The sequence below is a fragment of the Rattus norvegicus genome, chromosome 5 (assembly GCF_036323735.1).
Source record: "Rattus norvegicus strain BN/NHsdMcwi chromosome 5, GRCr8, whole genome shotgun sequence".
NCBI lineage: Eukaryota > Metazoa > Chordata > Mammalia > Rodentia > Muridae > Rattus > Rattus norvegicus.
In genome coordinates this window covers 117,797,059-117,815,525 of record NC_086023.1, presented here as the reverse complement: position 1 = coordinate 117,815,525, position 18,467 = coordinate 117,797,059, and the positions used below count along the sequence as shown (strand labels likewise).

Genomic DNA, 18,467 nt, shown 5'->3' with positions numbered 1-18,467 from the left:
CAGGTTTAAGGTTCAGTATGAATCAGGTTAGAAGAGCTCCCCAAATGCTGTGAGGCTGGTCTCTATCAGTGGTTCTCAACCTTCCTAATGCTGTGACCGTTTTCCACAGTTCCTCATATTGTAGTGACTCCCTCAACCATAAAACTGTTTTCACTGCCACTTCATAATTGTAATTTTGCTACTGTTATGAATTGTAATGTAAATATCTGTGTTTTCTGATGGTCTTGGGAGAGCCCTGTGAAAGGCTTGTTAACCCCCAAGGGGGTCATGACCCACAGGTTGAAAACCACTGGTCTGTATATGGTATTTGGCATAGCCTGGCTTTTCTCTTCTTTATTGTCAGTTTCTAATCCCCAGTGACCATCTGTATGATGTACCTCACTCCAGGTCAGGATTACTCCAAGCCTAAAGGTTTCCAGACACCTTCATTTCCTGACTCAGCAGAGACCCAGTGATATCAAATTCCTGTATATTAATCATTTCCAAAAAATCAACAGAAAACAATAAAACTATAAATTAGGGAGTACCTACTATGTGCTGTGTACTTACAAATATCTTAATTTCTTAGATTTTAATTTCAGATATGGGTATTATCTTTGCCTACCTACAATCTACCAGTGCAGGTGTTACAGATTAAGGGATGTTAAGAAATTTACTCAAAATCAGGACTACCTTTTAACACCCTGTCCTTGGCAACTTGCTGGACAGTCAGGCTAGACAGAATTTGATTGTAGCCTCATTAGACAGACTAAAGATCTGCTAAGGTAATGTTACATGCAGGCTCAAAGCACCTTAAGTTAAGCAACCATGATTTCTGCTTCTTGAAAATCAAGATGAATATTAACATTCTGGAGCACAGAGGATCATGGGTAATTGAACTTGCAAAAAGCACAAACAGTAGGCTAGGTCTGCCACACATAAGGACAGGAAGGAGGTATGAAGAACTTTCTGTAGGTAGGAGCAAGTCAGGAATGCTTGGGAATAGTCCAGTAGATGCAAGGTTGGCTCACAGAGAGGAGGACTATGGGAGTAAAGATGGAGAAGGTGAGGGGTTGCAGCTAAGTAAGTGCAGAAGCCTGGATTTGAACCCACACACCCAAAACTCTTTCTCCTTTCCATGCAACACTCTTCTAAGAATTGAGCATAACCTTTCTTTGCCTTTCCTTCTCTATCCTCTCCCTCGGTTTCCTTTCTATATAGCTGGTCTAAATTCCTGATCCTGCTGCCTGAGTTCCCTGAGTGCTGAACTACCTACCTACCTCAGGGTAAGGGTATGTACTGAAAGGAAGGAACTCTTTACTTCTCTGAGTGCTATCTCCATGCCAGGAGCTGGGTTACATCCAGGTTATGAGTGGCAGTGAAGAACTTTTCTTTGTGTAAATGCTGTTAACCACTCTTATGATTGGCCTCTTACAGGCAGGCACTTAGATTACACCTTTCAGGTGGCACTGTGGGGAACAGGAAGTTACTCCAGTGTCAATTTCACTGACATTTCTCAAGCTCAGGATGAAATCCTGGACTCATCTCCCCAACTGTAGGACTGTGAGACATTCTACGCCCTACCCCTGGCAAGAACAGGGCCTTTCTAGAACTATCGCAACTATTCCACATGATTCCACCAGATTTAGCAGCCGTGATGCTAAACGAAGATGCTGAGCGGGCAGACTCATGACCACTCGAGGAAACTCTGCTCTAGTAGTTGTAAACATACAGTATGCGACATGAGGATGTAGCTGAAGATAGAGTGAGTACCTTCCTTAAATTTCTGTAGTAGTGATAAAAAGCATTAGGGTTCACTGTAACACAAACTTACTGTAATTAGCACACTGGGTAATTGAGAGGTAAAACACTTGGCTGTTAGCTCTTTTCAGTGAACAAAAATATCTGGACATCATTTTATAATGGGGAGAATACACTGAAACTAAAAAAGCTTCTAAACGCTATCCTTTCTATGCCATACTCAACCATTTAAAGAAAACTACAAGGAAATCTCTGGAAGAATTAGCACCTTATAAAGATGTCCAGGTGGTTTAAAAGGCTTGGGGACACAGTGACTTCTTCAGGGTTTTGTTGTTGCTTATGGTTTTTCCTGAAAAAGGAGCATGGAGGACATCACTATACAGATCATTCTAGGGGAAAGAAGTAGTGATTCTCTGATGTACTCCGAATGTTCTCTCCTGAGGGAAGAGCCAGGTACAGCTATGGAAAATCAACCTAGACGTAAAGAAAATGCACCTGAGAACCTGGTTTCTTGGGCAAACTGATGTCACTTCCTTTTTTCTTAAAACAAGAATAACAACAAAGCAAACAAAACAAAACAACAGCAAAACCCCCACAAACCCACACAAACACAGCCCAGCAATAGGACAAGAACAAAGTGTGTGCCTTGCTTCCCATGTGTCTAGGAGACAGTGTGTTCTCTATCTATCCCATTGCCCCCGGCCTTTCTTCCTACCCCATGTTATGGGATGGCCCAGCCTTGGCTCAACACAGCAATCTCACATTCACAGGACTGTGAGTAAAGAGAAAAAATTATGAGACAAATGATTTTTTTCCTGCAAAAACAATTATCTGTGTAACACGGTAAAGCATTTGTTCATTCTGTTTAGATACACAGCTGCGAAAGCCAATACTCACGCCTGTTTGGCTTGCATCTGCCTTGTCCAGTATGGTGGATGCTAGCCACACGAAGCTACTCCAGTACACATGCATTAGTTTACAGATTCCATCACCCAGCGTCACCACACTTTGGGTGTTTAGTCATGCGCGGCCGATGGTCACAGTGCCTCACAGAGCAGGTGCTTGTGCTGGCACTGAGGTAAATGTTCTATGTGGCAGCTCTTGTGTGTGCAGGGGTAACTAACGTCCTGCTTTCTCACCCTCTGGGGCAACGGTGGCGACTTTACTTCTCTGGATGTTATTGTGAAAGACAGGCGTGTGAAGGTCATGTAAACTCTCTAAAAGCCAAGCCTGTGAACAATCTGGAAGAATAGGGAACCGAAAGGCTTTTCTTCTCACCTCCTAGAAGCCACGGCAATACAATGCTTGCACTTCATCAAAATCCTTACTCATGCTCTTCTGAGCAAATAACACTAGCCCCAGTGATACCAACTTAAGCATCTATTAAAATATGTCCCTGCCTGCTACTTAAACCATAATCAAATACTTGGGATTTGAGGGTTCCACTGGCAAGATTTAATCAGAAAACTATGTGGAGTAATGGCGGCAGGAGGGCTCTATTTACCTTAACAGCTCTTGGACACATGGAAAGCACCTATCACTTTATTTGAAGTGAAAAATTTGAAGCTGATTGAAACATTTCATAAGGGAAAGAGAATATAATTTTAGGCCTCTTCAAATCGCTTGAACTGTGAAATCAAGTAATAAACACAAGAAAAGGTTCTGTCAGCGAGAATCTCAGCTTGGTACAGTCAGCGTTTTCTTGCTAAACCTTATTATGGCAAAGCATTTGATGCTTCGCCTCTGTTCGTGCTCATCCCCACAAATAAACTCCACTGACCTCCACCTGTTACTTAGTGAAATCTGCCTGCTATCCTTCATCAACCCTCTTCTGTATCCTGGAAGGCCTTTGAGTTACTGAGAGAGTGGGAAGATACACTTGTGCGGTAAATTGTACTGATATCTCTTTATAACAATTCAGCAATTCACAGTTCAAAGATGAAGCTACATGGTAAAAGAAAATGGATTTTTTTTTTAAAGTCAGTGCTTATGAATGTTGGAAAGGGGCAATGCATTTCATCATTTGGACACAGTTTTTCACAGAAAGTCTTAGGCTACAATTTAATGCAGACAACTTCAAGCCCATCCTTTTCAGGAAAATCTGACTATAAATGATGCCATCATTTCAGATGAGCCCAAAGACCATTTCAAAGTTTAAAAATATTTTGAGTTCAAGAATACTTATCGCACTGATATTTTGCAAACAAAACAAAGCACCACATCTCAAATACATCGTCATGCGTGCAAAAGTGCCACAGAATTATTAGCAGTGTTCAAACATTCAAAAATCAAGAGAAATTCTGATACCAATCATACAAATCCATGAGTCACTACAGCCCGGCGGCTCGCCGGATGGCTGTTCCTTTAGAACAACAGCGACAGATCAAACAGAGTGAGTTGCATTTCTAATGATTAATGCTGCATTCGACAGAGGAAGGGTGTCTGTCTAATTACATTACACACTTATCTGTGAGGGATCAGCAGCGTGTTTCTGCTCTCTGTCATTCTTTGTGACAACATAATGATAGATCCGTTTACTTACGAGTGCAGTTATTAAAAACCGTGCTGTTTTCTTAACTGTCTTCACGTCTTGGAAATATTTTATTAAAAATTACTTATCTGACACTAAGGGTAAATGCTTGGCAGAGCTTTGCATATCAATTAAGAAAATGAGTCAGTTCCATTCAATCAATGTCTCCGTTGAGTGTCTCATTCGAGTTCAGTGAAACTTGCTTCTCCAAGAAGCTTTGATTTGGGAGCTAGTGACTCACCCTCTCCCCCAACTTGTCTTATTTATCCAAATTTTAAAGTTTGGTTTTTGCTTAGACTAAAAACTGCTCATGGCCGACATTTTCTCTGGAGTCATGATTTAACACTTGTTTTTCACATTCACACCTTTTTTGGAAACTCAACACAAGGATCCAATTTTAAGCAGACAACTCCCCACAGGCCAATCAGAACGGGTTGCTAGCAGTGCACCATCGTTCACAGCTTTTTCTACTCATGGGATGAACTTTATCCAGCACTTGTGAGGAAAAGGTCTTCATACGGGCTCAGAAAACAACAAAGCAAATGACACTGGGCACTACAAGTGGCTATCCCCCAACGCAGTGACTACTACACATGTCGAAGAGGACACGCCAGTCTCCTTCATTATGCCTTCCACTCAGAGTCACATGACAATGGCTTCTAACTTGCCCCTGATGGGGAAAACCAGCTAAATATGAGTGTTGTGTTTAAGTAGTTCCTGCTCTGTTCAGATTTTATCTCCAGCTCTGGTGTTAGTCAACTCAAGACAACCGTCATGTAACCCAAATAGTAGTGACCTGTAACAAACCATTTTTCTGCAAACTCTCCTAATGCGTGGCCAGGACAAAAATTGATATAAACTAAATTCAATGGATCTGTGTTATGAAAGTTTTTCCCCTTTTTAACTAAAGGCATCTTGAGCCTTCAGTGCTGAGAGACAAACTTACAGACATAAGCACACCAAAGGAGAAAAATTATTACTTAAGTCTTTTGGGGATAAAATTTCTAGAAAAAAAAACACCCACTGATGGAAAGAACTTTTCAAATTAGAAGCAGGTATCACCACCTCAAAATGACAAATATCAAATAATAACTGGACCTGAGGCACGGTCAACTTTCCTTTCTCCTTTTAATCCTATATGTGAATTGGACATTAGAATAGAGACCACCTCCAGTAGATAGGCATGGCCCCCAGTAGAGGGATGAGGCCACTTATTCTCTCAAAATTTTTAATCCAGAAATGTTCCTGTCCAAAGGAAAGATAGGGACAAAAAGCATAGAACAGAGACTGAAGGAAAGGCCATCCAGAGACTGCCCCACCTAGAGATCCATGCCATCTGTAGACACCAAACTCCCACACTATTGCTGATGCCAAGAAGCGCTTGGTGACAGGAGTCTGATATGACTGTTCCCTGAGAGGCTCTACCAGTACCTGACCAACACAGATGCAGATATTTACAGACAACCATTAGACTGAGCCCAGGGAAGAGCTAGGGGAAGGACTGAAGAAGCTGACGGGGACTGCAACCCCATAAGAAGAACAATATCAGCTAACTGGACCAGCCAGAGCTCCCAGGGACTAAACACAGAGGAAGCCAGGACTCCAGATACATAAGTAGCAGAGGATGGCCTTATCTGACATCAGTGGAAGGGGAGGGAGCCTTGATGCCCCAGTGTAGGGGATGCTAGAGGGGTGAGGTGGGAGTGGGTGAGTGGGTGGAAGAGCACCCTCACAGAGGCAAAGGGGAGTGGGGAGAGAAGTAATGGGATGGAAGGTTGGTAGAAGGGTGATAGGGAAGGGGGATATCCTCTGAAATGTAAACAAATAAAATGCTTAATAAAAATTATAAAAATATGCCAAAATAAAGACAATGTATGTTAAAACATAAAGAACAGGCAGTGTGGCTTCTGTAAGGGCCTCAGGAGTGCTGGGAGGCAGGCAAGGATGCAGAGCCATGCCCACAAATGCTCTCTTCTCGCTGTGCACTACACGGCTGAAGAACAGGCGATGTGTTCTGACTGGCATCAAGGCCAAGTAACTCTGGTATTTGGAAGTCACTAGAGCTAGAAGCTGGCGGTAGCTGAGCAACTCCCAGGGTAGGCTTTCTAACGGGACAGAAGCAGGGGGCACTACATAGGACCCTCAGATAAGGAACAATGCTCTTACAAGTTCTGATGTGCTCAATGCATTTCTGTCTATGCCAGTGGGAACTTTAATCCCTCACTCCATGTACAGTGGGACATGCCAAGAAATTGGAATTATTTAAAATAAAGCACAGGGACACACAAGGCCCACATCCCAACATGGCCGCTCAGGAGCCTGGTTTGAGTGAGCTCTGGACATAATCAGTGCCTGGTGGCACCCTCTCTCCACAGTGATGCAAGGCACTGGGCCAAAAGCAGGCCCTAACATCAAAGAAATAAGAGAACCAAGAATCATAGTAGCCCTAGATTTAAGACTCCAAAAGCTCAGATAGGCTTTTAGTTGATAAAAAAAAAAAGGTGGGGAGGGGATCAGTAATCCTTGGTTCTGAGAAGTCGCAGCAACGAACTGCTTTTAACATGCAGCGCCATTTCAATTTCGGGTTAATTTTTCACCTCTAAGAGATGTTGTAATATGAGGGGACTTTTGTATGCTTGAGTCCCCCTCTCATCTGAGGGACAGACACTGTGATCAGGCTGGAGGGAACCCTCTCCGTTGGAGCACGTGGAGTGCTGTTCAGACACTACCAGGACTTGTCTCTGATTTACTATGTGCATGTGAGCACTTCCCAGAATCTCCTCGGACGCACTTCACCCATCATCTCCAAATGGGTGCCACGTCTTTGATTAATTGATGAGTTTATGATGTAACTGAAGCCTGTGGATGGATGGAGTTAGATGAATTATTGTAATCGTCTACAGGAAAACAGGGGTCAAGCACACAGGCCCACCAGAAGCTGACACCCTGAACAGAGAGACAGGGATGTATGGGTCCAAAGATTTCCTTCTTCCTCTCTTCCCATTCCTCACAGAGAAGACTCTTGCTCGGGAGTATTAAAGAACTACCTTATTAAAAAGCAGCGGTTGTCTATTTCAACACATACTACAGCATAAAATCATTTAATATTTAAGTAGATTCCTTAGTATGGTAGAGAACCAGAAGGTAAATGAGAGAGAAATCGGCCTGTAAATACTACCATAAGTGATATGGGATCTGATCTTTTTTTAAATAAATTAAATGGGTATATGTGAAATAAACACATGTATGTTTAGCTCACATGTATGCATGTATGATATATGTATGTATGCGTATATATAGTTGAGAATAAAGTGTGTTGCCATTGGCTACCACTGTTACTTATAAAACACTTATATATTTAAAATTCCAGCAGCGTTCTGATGACAAAAATATTAGCCAATATATCTTCTTTATTAATCAAATTATGGCCTGGCTCATATCTGCATTATGTTTATAAGTCTAGAAGATAAGATCGTTACTTAAGGAGATTCTTCTTTTTATATGAAAAATTTAAACTACCTTTTCTAGTTTTTATATGAAAGATTTAAACTACCTTGCAGAAGTTCAAGAAACTTTTAGCAATATCTAACAGATAATGCAAAATATGGGATCTGCAATAATTGTGGTCTATCATGTACCTCTATCTGCCTGTCCTTTCTACATCCTTAAGTCAAAACTCTGTAGTTTATTAAGACAGGGAGATTTTGGTCCATATGAGGTGTGATGCATTTTATTAGCTCAGGGTGGACCCAGCTCATGTACTTCCTGTGGAATTTCTAAGGTGCCTGCGATGTGCATGCTTTTTCGGGTGTTCTCGAAACACTTGGCTGTTGGGAAGAGAAAGACACAGGGACCAGGCTTCACTGCTGCCCAGTAGTCATGGGAGGGCTGGTATAAAAGCCCTTCTCAACAAGTGCACTGGGAGACTGTGGCCCAGGCCAATCAGTGAACTCCCAAACTGCGATGCTGTCTGCCCTCCACACCTCATGAGTCTCCTGACGGACTTAGCTATTCAAGCCCTTTGCCCCTAGTGAGTCATAGTCTCTTAGAAGCCAGTGTCTCCCTTTTCTATTTTCTATTCCACCCTCCACTTTGCACAGGGCTTTGCACATTATGCTTCCAGAGGTGTAGTGTGCATGCTATCAAATTCGATAGTATCACACCTCTTATAACACTTCAAAGTTTTTCCAGTATTCACCAGCAGACAGACGCACTATTTCACCCAAGTTCTATTAAGTATGCTCTGTGTATATTGAAGGGACCCCATGGATAATGGGAGATACAGTACTTTGCATGTAGTGAGAAGCCAATACACGGTAGCTTTTGTCTTCTTCCTATCATTGTGTGATTTCTCCCAGGAAGCGAGACTCCCGAGCCGCTTACAGAGAGAGGATTTCACAGTGAGCCTCGCCAGTCGGCACTGGCTCTGTCTTTATTCCACCCTAGAATATTTACACAACCCCACTTTAAACATGAAATAAAAGGATTCGGTGACTTGGGTAATCTATTATTTACACAAGACCAGCTAAAAAACACAGCGTTAGTTTTCTTGGGAGCTTCTGTATTTACGAAATTATGCCTCTGGGTTCTCCAAAGTCAAAGAAACTCCTCTTCTTCCTTCATCAGAGGTGCTCAGTACTCTGATGTCGAAGTGATTGATTGGATTCAAAGGACAAGATAGGATACACGTGGTCACCAACTTCATATTTATTACTCAGCAAATATTGATTGAATGTCATATTACCAGGTATTGTAGGCTGCTTTGGGGGAAAAAAAAACCAACCAAGTAAATGGTAATTTTGTTGGCCACGCTTTGTCATATATGCATGAGGCATACAACACAGCATGTATGTGCATGTGCAAAGACATCTTTCTCCTAGTATACAGCCTTTTAGAGTCTTATAGAAAGGGTTGGCTTCAAGCATTTTCTGACATTAAGAAAGCAGCCTTGATAAAAACGTAGGGACATTTTTGAAGGGTGATGAGAGCACTCATTTGGTAACGGGGCTTTCCTGTCATAACCCTTTATTTAGGTGACATTTCTCTGGTAAGGCTCATTAAGAACAGATCCTTGTTACTCTACTGGTGCTCTATGGCACATCATTCTCTAATGAGCAGGTGCCAATACTAAGGAGATAATGGTGGGAGAACACTGTCACAAATGATGCTTTCCCACTGCTCCATAAATGTAGAAGAAAAGCCAAGACATTGATCCCACGGCAGTGTTCTGTAACGGTGACTATTCCCATTACTGCAGGGGATTGTGGGAGATTTAATCATTCCCCCTAATTTATGCTAGTGCCGCAGAGTGCCTGTGATCAATGGACTATTGTCACCAGTCTGAAGCATTTCTACCAGCCCCTATAATGGGCCTCTTACATGCTTCAGCTACAAGTACGTATTGGTAAACGTCTTCTACTCTGGAAACCGAAGAGGGGCTACTGGCAGTCAAATCAGGATCGGCAGGTGTGGGAAAGCAACCAAGCACAATGGGAGATTTTTGTTTTGATTTTGGTATGGTTTCATTAGGTAGCCCAGACTGGCCTAGCACTTTTAAGCATCCTGCCTTGGCTTCCCAGATGTTGAAATTACTGATGTGCACCATCATCCCTAACTTCTAATACATGATTTACAGAGCTGCAGTGAGTCAATGCTACTTTCAAAATTCACCCGTGCTTATAGTTATCAAGGCCTAGAGCCCTAGTTCTGCCAACCTGGGGTCACCAGTTAACTGTTAAGAGTCTTCCTTAGATGCTTTTAAAACATCTAAAATGTATTTATCTACTTAATAACTTTTTATAAGAACAGAGGACATACTTTGACCTTTAAAAATAAAGTTCACTTAATCTGGAAATAAGTTTATTCCTGGAAGTTTATCTTTGATAGCATAGTTTTAAAAATTGCAATTAATTAATTGTATTACTTATTCCATTTTGACTCCAAGTCTTACACTGAACTGTTTGGGATTTATATCATTGTGACTGGCACAATTTTGCCTATTAATAGTTTTGTTGTCTCAATGTAATTATAGTTATCATGAATATATATGTATATATAATTTAATGCATTAGAGTTTTAAATGGTTTTCTATAGAAGAACATTTGAACAGTTCACATTAGATTGTGTGTTTTCTGATAGAATTTCATTTAGCACATACTCATCTTGAGCTCACTAAGTAACCAAGGATGATGATTCTCATCCTTCTGCTTCTACCTCTCGAGTGCAGGAATCACATAGGCCACTACATGTAGTTTTAAGTAGCTTTTTAAAACTTACATTTAAATAAAGCACTGAGTTCTATGGACAAGTGGTGTAGTTTCTTATTAGATTTCTTTCAGATCTGCTGGTGTTGAGCGACACACTCGTGCAGGGACAGCCTCAAACCTTGAGGTTGCACAAGCAGAGAGCCTGCAGAGTCCTCTCTTTTCAGGACACAGAGAACCTAAGGGAGGGAGGTTCACAGGATGGCCACAGAACTGCTCACACTGAGAAGAAATGTGGGTGAAGGCATTCTCAATTTACTTGTGCTGATGGTTGGAAGGCTAGACTCTTTCAAGTTAGGGAATGGTTCTCAGCTGGACTCCAACCTGAACCCTGTTTACTGCCTACTTTTAAAGAAACTGACCCTAACTCACCACTGAGATTCGCAGTTCCCTTTTAACTACTATCGGCTGGGTAAGGTCTGTCCCCTCAATGTTCCCAGTGACAACAGTTCACATGATCAGAGATTAATTTTGCAAAGAACTTGGCTTCTATCAGCTCAGCTGATAGCCCTGATTTGAGAGCGAGGGATGGACCGAGATATCACAGGTAGAGTAGCTACCCTCTGAGAGCGTCCTTAGACACAGGTCCTCAGCGTAGTTATTTCTACCTTAGAGTACTTTACACAGATGGCTCTTGATAAAAGCTCATGACTCGATCTGACTTAGAGTGGTAAGATAAGCAGAGACATTTAAATGGGGGAAAGGAGGGAGAGAGGGAACAGGGGGGTGATTTTCTTTACTGTTCTGAGGGTCAGGAGCTGCCCAGTATGTAGCCTTCTCTGATCCATGTGAAAATGGGTGGGTTTCTATCCGTTTGGGATAATTTTTAAGGCACTGCTGCTAAACCCAGGGAGAAGGGCTTGAGGGCATAACATTTAAAGTCCAGTGACTCTACCACAGCTGTGCGTCTGAGATCTGGGCGGTCTCAGATGCACTGCCGAGATACTTCCTGTGGTACCGGTTGTGGGTCCTCAGGTGACAGTGGCTTGGTGCTTACAAATGATTGCAAAGAGAAAAGAGGAGATGGAAGAGTGGAAATTTCCAACACTAGTGAAGCAGAGAGATCATTTAAAGTATATAAAACACCCTGTAAAAAAGATCGTCTAAACTATATATAAAACACCCTGTAAAAACGAGATCGCCGTTGAGATTCTTGATACATGCGTCATACATCGTGAATTGTCTTTTGTAATTTTCTTTTAAGCAATATAGACTTTTATTGATGAATAATCGTGCATATTTCTGGAGGTAGGGTGTGGCGTTCTGATGCGTGGACACATTGCTTAATGACTAAGTCAGGAAGTTAGCACGTCTATTCCCTTCAAATAACATTTCTTTGTCATAGGAACTTGCAAACTCCTTGCATTTGGTATTTTTGGGTATACATATAATTAAATGCATCATTATCATCTTGTTTCATGTGTCATATCCATTAAGGGGAAGGGTAGTTGGAATGCAGTTCGGTGTCCTACTACTGATCAAAGAGACGCTTGGCTGAGCCCTAGCAATTATTCTTCCCACGATTTGCTATTAATTAGATTTAACTGGAAGCCTGCAGGTTAAAAACATAGGAAATACCAATTTTTAGAAGATTGTTGGCAGCGAATGCTGCCTCTGAGTATATAAGAAAGTTCCAATCTCTCTGCTTCATTCACTCGTTCAGTCAATATTTATTGAACGCCTATTATGTTCTACACACTGTTGAGGGTTTTAGGGATACAGCAATGTAAAAGATGGGCTAAGTCACAGTCTCATGGACTGCATATTCTAGGGGAGGACGATAGATGGGGCCTGGACAAGGCAAGAGGGTCTGTGAGGGAGGAGATGGTAGATACACAGCCAGCCGCTACTTAGGTCGCTGTGGGTCTCTCTGACATAGCATTTAAACAAGTCTTAAATGCTGCAGATTACTTGAATTTATAGATGATATGGCAAATATTTCTCTGGTCATAGTTAATACTCTGCTTATATGTTCTCTTCTATGTGTATGTCACAGGCCATATCTTTTTTTCCCTGATATAGGCTATATGACAAGAGTTCGAGATAAGGAAAATGGAGACTTTTCAGGTCTTCCTAATAAGTGATTTACTATCTTTATTGTGACTTTTAACTTAAATATGAGTCTAGAACACAAGGCCTTAAAAAAAAGAGTTTACACATTTTAAAGCATTCATTGAAAAACAACCTTGGTGCACAGTAGGCACTCGGGTGCGACCAGAACTTTGCCTCAGCCGATGGAGCCCTGCCCGAAGCTTCCCTTCCTGATCATTTGCATCCTTGGCTCACTGGCAACTTTTCACGTGTGCAGCTGGACAGCCATTGGTAGTGTGTGATTTTTTTTGATTGATGGGAGTTTCACATGTCCCAGTGCATGACTAGATACAGACCTAACCCAACCAGGTTTGGAGACAGCTGAGAAATGGAGCCAAGTGAGGGAACAAGCAGAGCATCAGGAGAAGCAGGAGCCAGCCTGAGACTGCCTCGTTGTCTTAAGTTGTCTTAAGCATTGTTTCCTGTGAGCCGCTACACAGATGGGCAGCCCCCTGCACCGAAAGTGCAGAGACAAACTAATGCGAACAGGACACTATGAAATACATTTGACGTATGCAGTCACTTTCCAACATCTTCCTGTTGTTCAAGGAAGTCTTGCCTGGCTACCTTCCTGACTATCTACAGGTCTCTGTAGTTAGGCAGTCCCAGAAACCCAGTGAGAGCAGACTCCCAGATGCGAGGCTCTCTGAGAGGGGTATGAGTACAGTCGTACTTTCTGTGTCACATCAGAAGCATAAACCCAGTGCCCTTCATACTTGTTTGAGAGAATTATCCCAAGTGCAGGCTGTCCATGCATTTGGGATATACATAATTCCCAACATATTTCTGAAGGCAATTTACATGAGTGAACCACTAAAAGCCTCCCACTTAATTAACTGTACCCCTGGGGAAAAACTATGTAGGCCCGGATAAGTGTGGGAACAACATAAAGGTGTTCTCTGTGCCAAAAGGGGGATTGGGCTTGATGGAAAATCCCCAAAAAGGACCATCTGGCAGCATAAATTATCCATTTAAAGTGGCTGGTGTGAGCTAATGACACCAAAGTCGCCATGAACATGTGCAACATCCTTCGGTTGTGTTTTAATGTCCCCTCAGGCCCTGTTTCAATTATGACTTTCTAGGCTGACTATGGCCAAATATAAATTTATCCACTGTGCTCTCCAGCCCTCACAAATATATGCCATGAGGTTGCAGTTTCCTTTAATGGAAGACAGTGGGCAATCCTCTCAGGAACACAATTTCTTTCAGAAGAAGGAAAGGAAAAAGAAATCTCTCCATGCGAGAAGGATTTAACCACTAAACTCAGTAAACTGAAGACTGCACAGGGCACAGTTACAGATGCTGGAATTTATAATGATTTGAGTCATAATGTGTAGGTATGAAACTGCTTTGAAGGAAAGAGTTACTAGGCTAGAGCATTCTGTTCAAGCAGCCCTTACAGCTCCCCAAATATGCCAGAGAAGAGGGAGAGGAGGCTGGGAGGGCTGGGTCACTGCGAGGGGCTTTGTGTCTGTCACCATCACAAGCTAGCTTTAGTACACATGGAGCATGTGAGTTCGGCACTCCAGCAAAAATGTACCACCCCTATCTACTTGATTCTCATTCACCGAAGCAGAGAACTTGGTTAGGACTAATTAGTCCTTTAAAGGGGGCCCAAAACGTTTTCCATCCTTTAATTATTTTATTTTAATACAAATGAACCTTCTATCGGCGTTACACAGAGGGCACGGTTTACTGGCAATGGAAGTCAGCACTGGAGTTCTCGCCTGGCTTGGCTATACATCTCGGGCACTTTAGGCGAGCAGATGTAAATGTGGGACAAAGGTGACATACAGCCTCCAGAGAAGGGCCACATCTGCAGTGCTGCGTGGGTGATATGATAAAGACACCAGAGGCCCTCATCGTCCTGGCGCTCCCCACAACACCGAGAGGGTTGCAACACTGTGCTGCTGATCCCACAGCTGCTCTAAACCCCTCGGAAGCAGGAGCCACGGCGCCCTCATCTACCTGTGAGCTCTCGAAGAAAGTTCCACTGCAGACTGCTGAGTGGTGAACAGATGAGGGCACTGGGCAGAAGGGAACCACACAGGACCCAGCCAGTAGGGTACGGGGCTTCATTGTTACGTGTTTTTAATTAGGACCGAATGTGACAAGTGTAGGGAGGAGGCACATGCTTCTGTGAATCTCAGACATTATATCAATTATGGTAGCTCCCATAGTCAGGATCCAGATGGGTCCATCACCCTAAAATCTCCCTCCTGCTGCTCCTTTATAGTCATATAAAGCCATCTATAGCCATAGAGTTTGTATACTGAGAAAGTGTGGAGGACGAGAGGGAGGTGTTGGAGTTGAAGATGAGGGGCTAGTTCCAAGATTTTCTTGATGCCCGTCTGTTCTTGCAGGCAGTTACTCTGAGACAGTAGTGGGGGAGGGATGGTCAGAGAATTTGTTCTTTTTTCCCCCCATATCACTCTGTGCTAGATATAATTCTTAAGTGGACAGCACAGACCATGGTACTCGATCCCCAAGAGGATCGAAACAGCTATTACTACCATCAGATTGTTTTACAGGAACGTCATGGAGTCTGGACTGTAACCACATAGCCCTGCCATTGACTTGAGGACTGGGCTTCAGATGATTCTCAAGCCCCTCTGACTTCTTACTCATCTGAGTTGTATTGACAAAGGCATTGGAGCCCATTCCCCCAAGCCACATGGAGGTCAGACATTAAAGTTTGACTTTTATTGATGAAGGCATTGGAGCCCATTCTCCTAAGCCATCGGAGTCAGACAATTAAGGTCTCCAGAAAGTGCTACTAGCAGAATCACTCTCCAGATTCTACAGCTGCCACATGACGGCCCCAAGGTTAGACCAACGGGCATGTATTCAGTTTGGTGCAGATAGACATAAAATTGGTAGCCTTTATGATGATAGCCAATAACAAGATAAGAAGGGGAGATACCTAAAAGTTATTGTGTTATAAATGTCCACTTATAATATGCTGCACAGGGGAGTTTTTCTGCTTTTTCACTGTTATCCACAAAGTGGGGAAAGCTAATAATTTTTCTTATGAATACTAGAGTATACTAAGAAAAACAAAAACAAACCAAAACCCAAAAGGTGTGTGTATATATAAAAGCAAAAGAAAACCATCATCCCAGCTACTCAAGAAGCTGAGACAGGAGGAACACTTGAACCTTGAACTTGAGGCCACAGTGGGTAACATAGGTAACACAGGTAACACAGTGGGTAACCTCAGCTCAACAAACAACTAGAGCGGAGTGAAATGCACATGGGTTCAAGGTGGCAGTGACAGCCCCTGGGTGAGCGGACACACATTCTGTCATGCACTTTGGTTGTGTCTGCTGTTCCCCACCACTCTGCCAGGACAGCACAATCATGTGCACACGCTGTTTCCTTCCCCTTTATGACTCCTCTGCTCACCTGGCTCTACTTCATGCCATCCGCTGGACTGGCTGCCACTCCCTGGGGAGCGCCCTTGGCCTGTGTAAAATGGTTCTTCACCAGGACTGTCCATTTCGTCCTCCACAGACTTGAGGCGCTTGGTAGAGCTGAAAAAATAAAAATAATAAAAAGAAAGGAATGCATTTTTAAAAGCACGCTAAGCCACCTTTCTGCTGGATGCTTCACTGGGAAAACGTGCAGTTCTAGGACCCTGTGCAGGCTCTTGTGGAGTGGGCCAAGTCCTGGAAGTGGTACCCAGTCTTGGCCTATGCACTCAAGTCCTGGTTTCGTCTTTTCTGATCAAGTTGCTGGCACCGCCTCCATTTGGTGCCTTTTTTTTGCTTCATGGAGCTGATGGTCGGTTCCTGCTTTGGCTTCCACTTCGGAAGTCCCGATCTCCACAGGTGTGGCTCACAGGCGGTAATTAGAAGCAGGCCTAGAAACCTATTCCAACCCACACAGACATCCCCACAGGGTTAAAGGCAAGTAACTAAAAAGCAGGGTCCCAGAACCTTCAGGAATGCTTTGACACTTCCCATCTTCCACTTGGATTTGTTTATTATAAAAACGATACTTACTATACATTCATGTAGCCCAGATACTCCTCTAGGCACTAGAGATAAAATACCAAACAGAGTAGCTAAAAATAACAGGAAGGAGTGCGTTCCCCTGAGACCAGCAAGAGCATAGACACACAGCGGTCTGGGGGACTTTTATGTCCTTCTACACAGAGATGAGCGAAATGGCATTTTATTTCGTTTGTGTGAATGGAAACTTGTTTTCTGCAGAGGTGTGACCAAGGAATTCCCACAATGCATCTCTTTTCATTCCAGCTGAAGAACTGCATTTTTCCTCTCACAGTGAAGCTTGCCGGTTAGAAGGCGGGAAAACATCACCTGCTGCTTCTCCCTGCTCTAGCAGATCAAATATGGAGTGTCAGCAGCACAGCCCTGCACTGGCAGATCTGCCTTGGGCAGGGACTGCTGGGAAACCTGCTCATGTGTTAGATGCAGAACTTTCCCAGGGGTTCATTCATCAGACACTGGCTGTGTAGCCCCTCCATGCCAGAGGCAGGACTCAAAGTGTGCAATAGTGCGGTGAGTCAGATGTGGACCCCAGGGATGGAGAGGCTCGAGAGAAACAGAGGGGTTGAGAAGAAACCATGCACTGGTTAAGGACGGAGGAACATTGGTGTGCGTGGGCTTGAGAAGGACTTCTCTGAGCAGAGGGCGCCTGAACTGTGACCAGTCTGCAAGTGTTGGTGACATGGCACTAAGGACAGGCAATGGCTAGCAGAGGTTGGCACTCCACCAACACACAACTGTGACATTATAATGGTTTTAAAATATTAAAACTCTTTGTAGTTTTTGGCAAACTGCTACTGTCTCAAGCTTCATAAGCTTCCCCCTCTAACCTTGGCAGATTTTTTTCTTTTGCCCCATGACCCTCTCATACCTCATGACCTAAAAGGTCAATGTCTGCTCCTTTGGGGTTGCTACCAAACCTTGAATGAGAAGGCAACATACTCCCTTACTGTGAGATCATGATACACAGCTCAGCAGACACTGTGTAGCATTCTGGGAGCTGGGTCAGAAGTGGCATAAGTCAGGTATGATGTGCAGAGAATTGCATCTGAGATGCTGAAACCAATGGAGGGGCCCTGAAGAAATAGAGTATGGAGGTCAGAGAAGATATTATGCATCTGGACTTCATCCTACAAGAAAAGAGACCTCAGAAGCCCTGTGTGGGTATGTCATGGGAGTTACTTTGTGAAAAGTGGGGATGAGGGAAGAAAACGGACTTGGGAAGGCAGCAGGAAAAGCGGGGGTCGCAACCCAGATAAGGAAAGACAGACAATGTTACTGTCAGAACCTGAACTTTAGGATACATAGGATGCAATTTAGGTAAGAAATTCGAATACTTCACGTGGGTGGTCCAGTGTTCTTAGGCTTGAGGTTCTATTCTCATTAAAACCAGATTTCAGGGAAGCAACCTTATGGGACTATGCTAATTTAGAACTCAAGGACAAGTCTTGGACTGCCTCTTGAATGGCCTTCCTTTCTCTTGAAGCTTGATGAAAGATAATCACCTGAACTTTTATGTTTTACGTAAACTGTAGAGAATGCATGTCTTTTACTTGACATACATAATACACACGGAAAAACTAATTCCAATACATAAACCCCAGAAAAACCTAGCGTCTCTAAATGCATTTCTATTGCTTCTTTTGTGGAAAGCAGAGATGATCTAATCCATTGGTTCCCCTTCTTGTCAGGAAGCTCGGGGCCCAATTTAAAGTGTTACCTCTTGGTCAGGGATACTGATCTCATAAGGAGCGCCCTATTTTCTGTATGAATTCGGGTGTCTTCCTTCACACTTAGCATTACTTTTATACAAAACTGTCAGGCCCTTGTAAC

General features: G+C 43.1%; 1 protein-coding gene across 10 annotated transcripts in view; it reads right to left on the bottom strand.

Moving 5' to 3' along the window:
* The window catches only part of Nfia (nuclear factor I/A), a 538,386-nt gene that overhangs the window by 81,866 nt on the left and 438,053 nt on the right, over positions 1-18,467 (bottom strand). For all 10 annotated transcript variants that reach the window (XM_063287182.1, XM_063287181.1, XM_063287183.1 and 7 more), the window contains one exon: positions 16,030-16,157. In XM_063287182.1, coding sequence (XP_063143252.1) covers positions 16,030-16,157 — 128 coding nt within the window. The remainder of the gene's footprint in view (positions 1-16,029; positions 16,158-18,467) is intronic.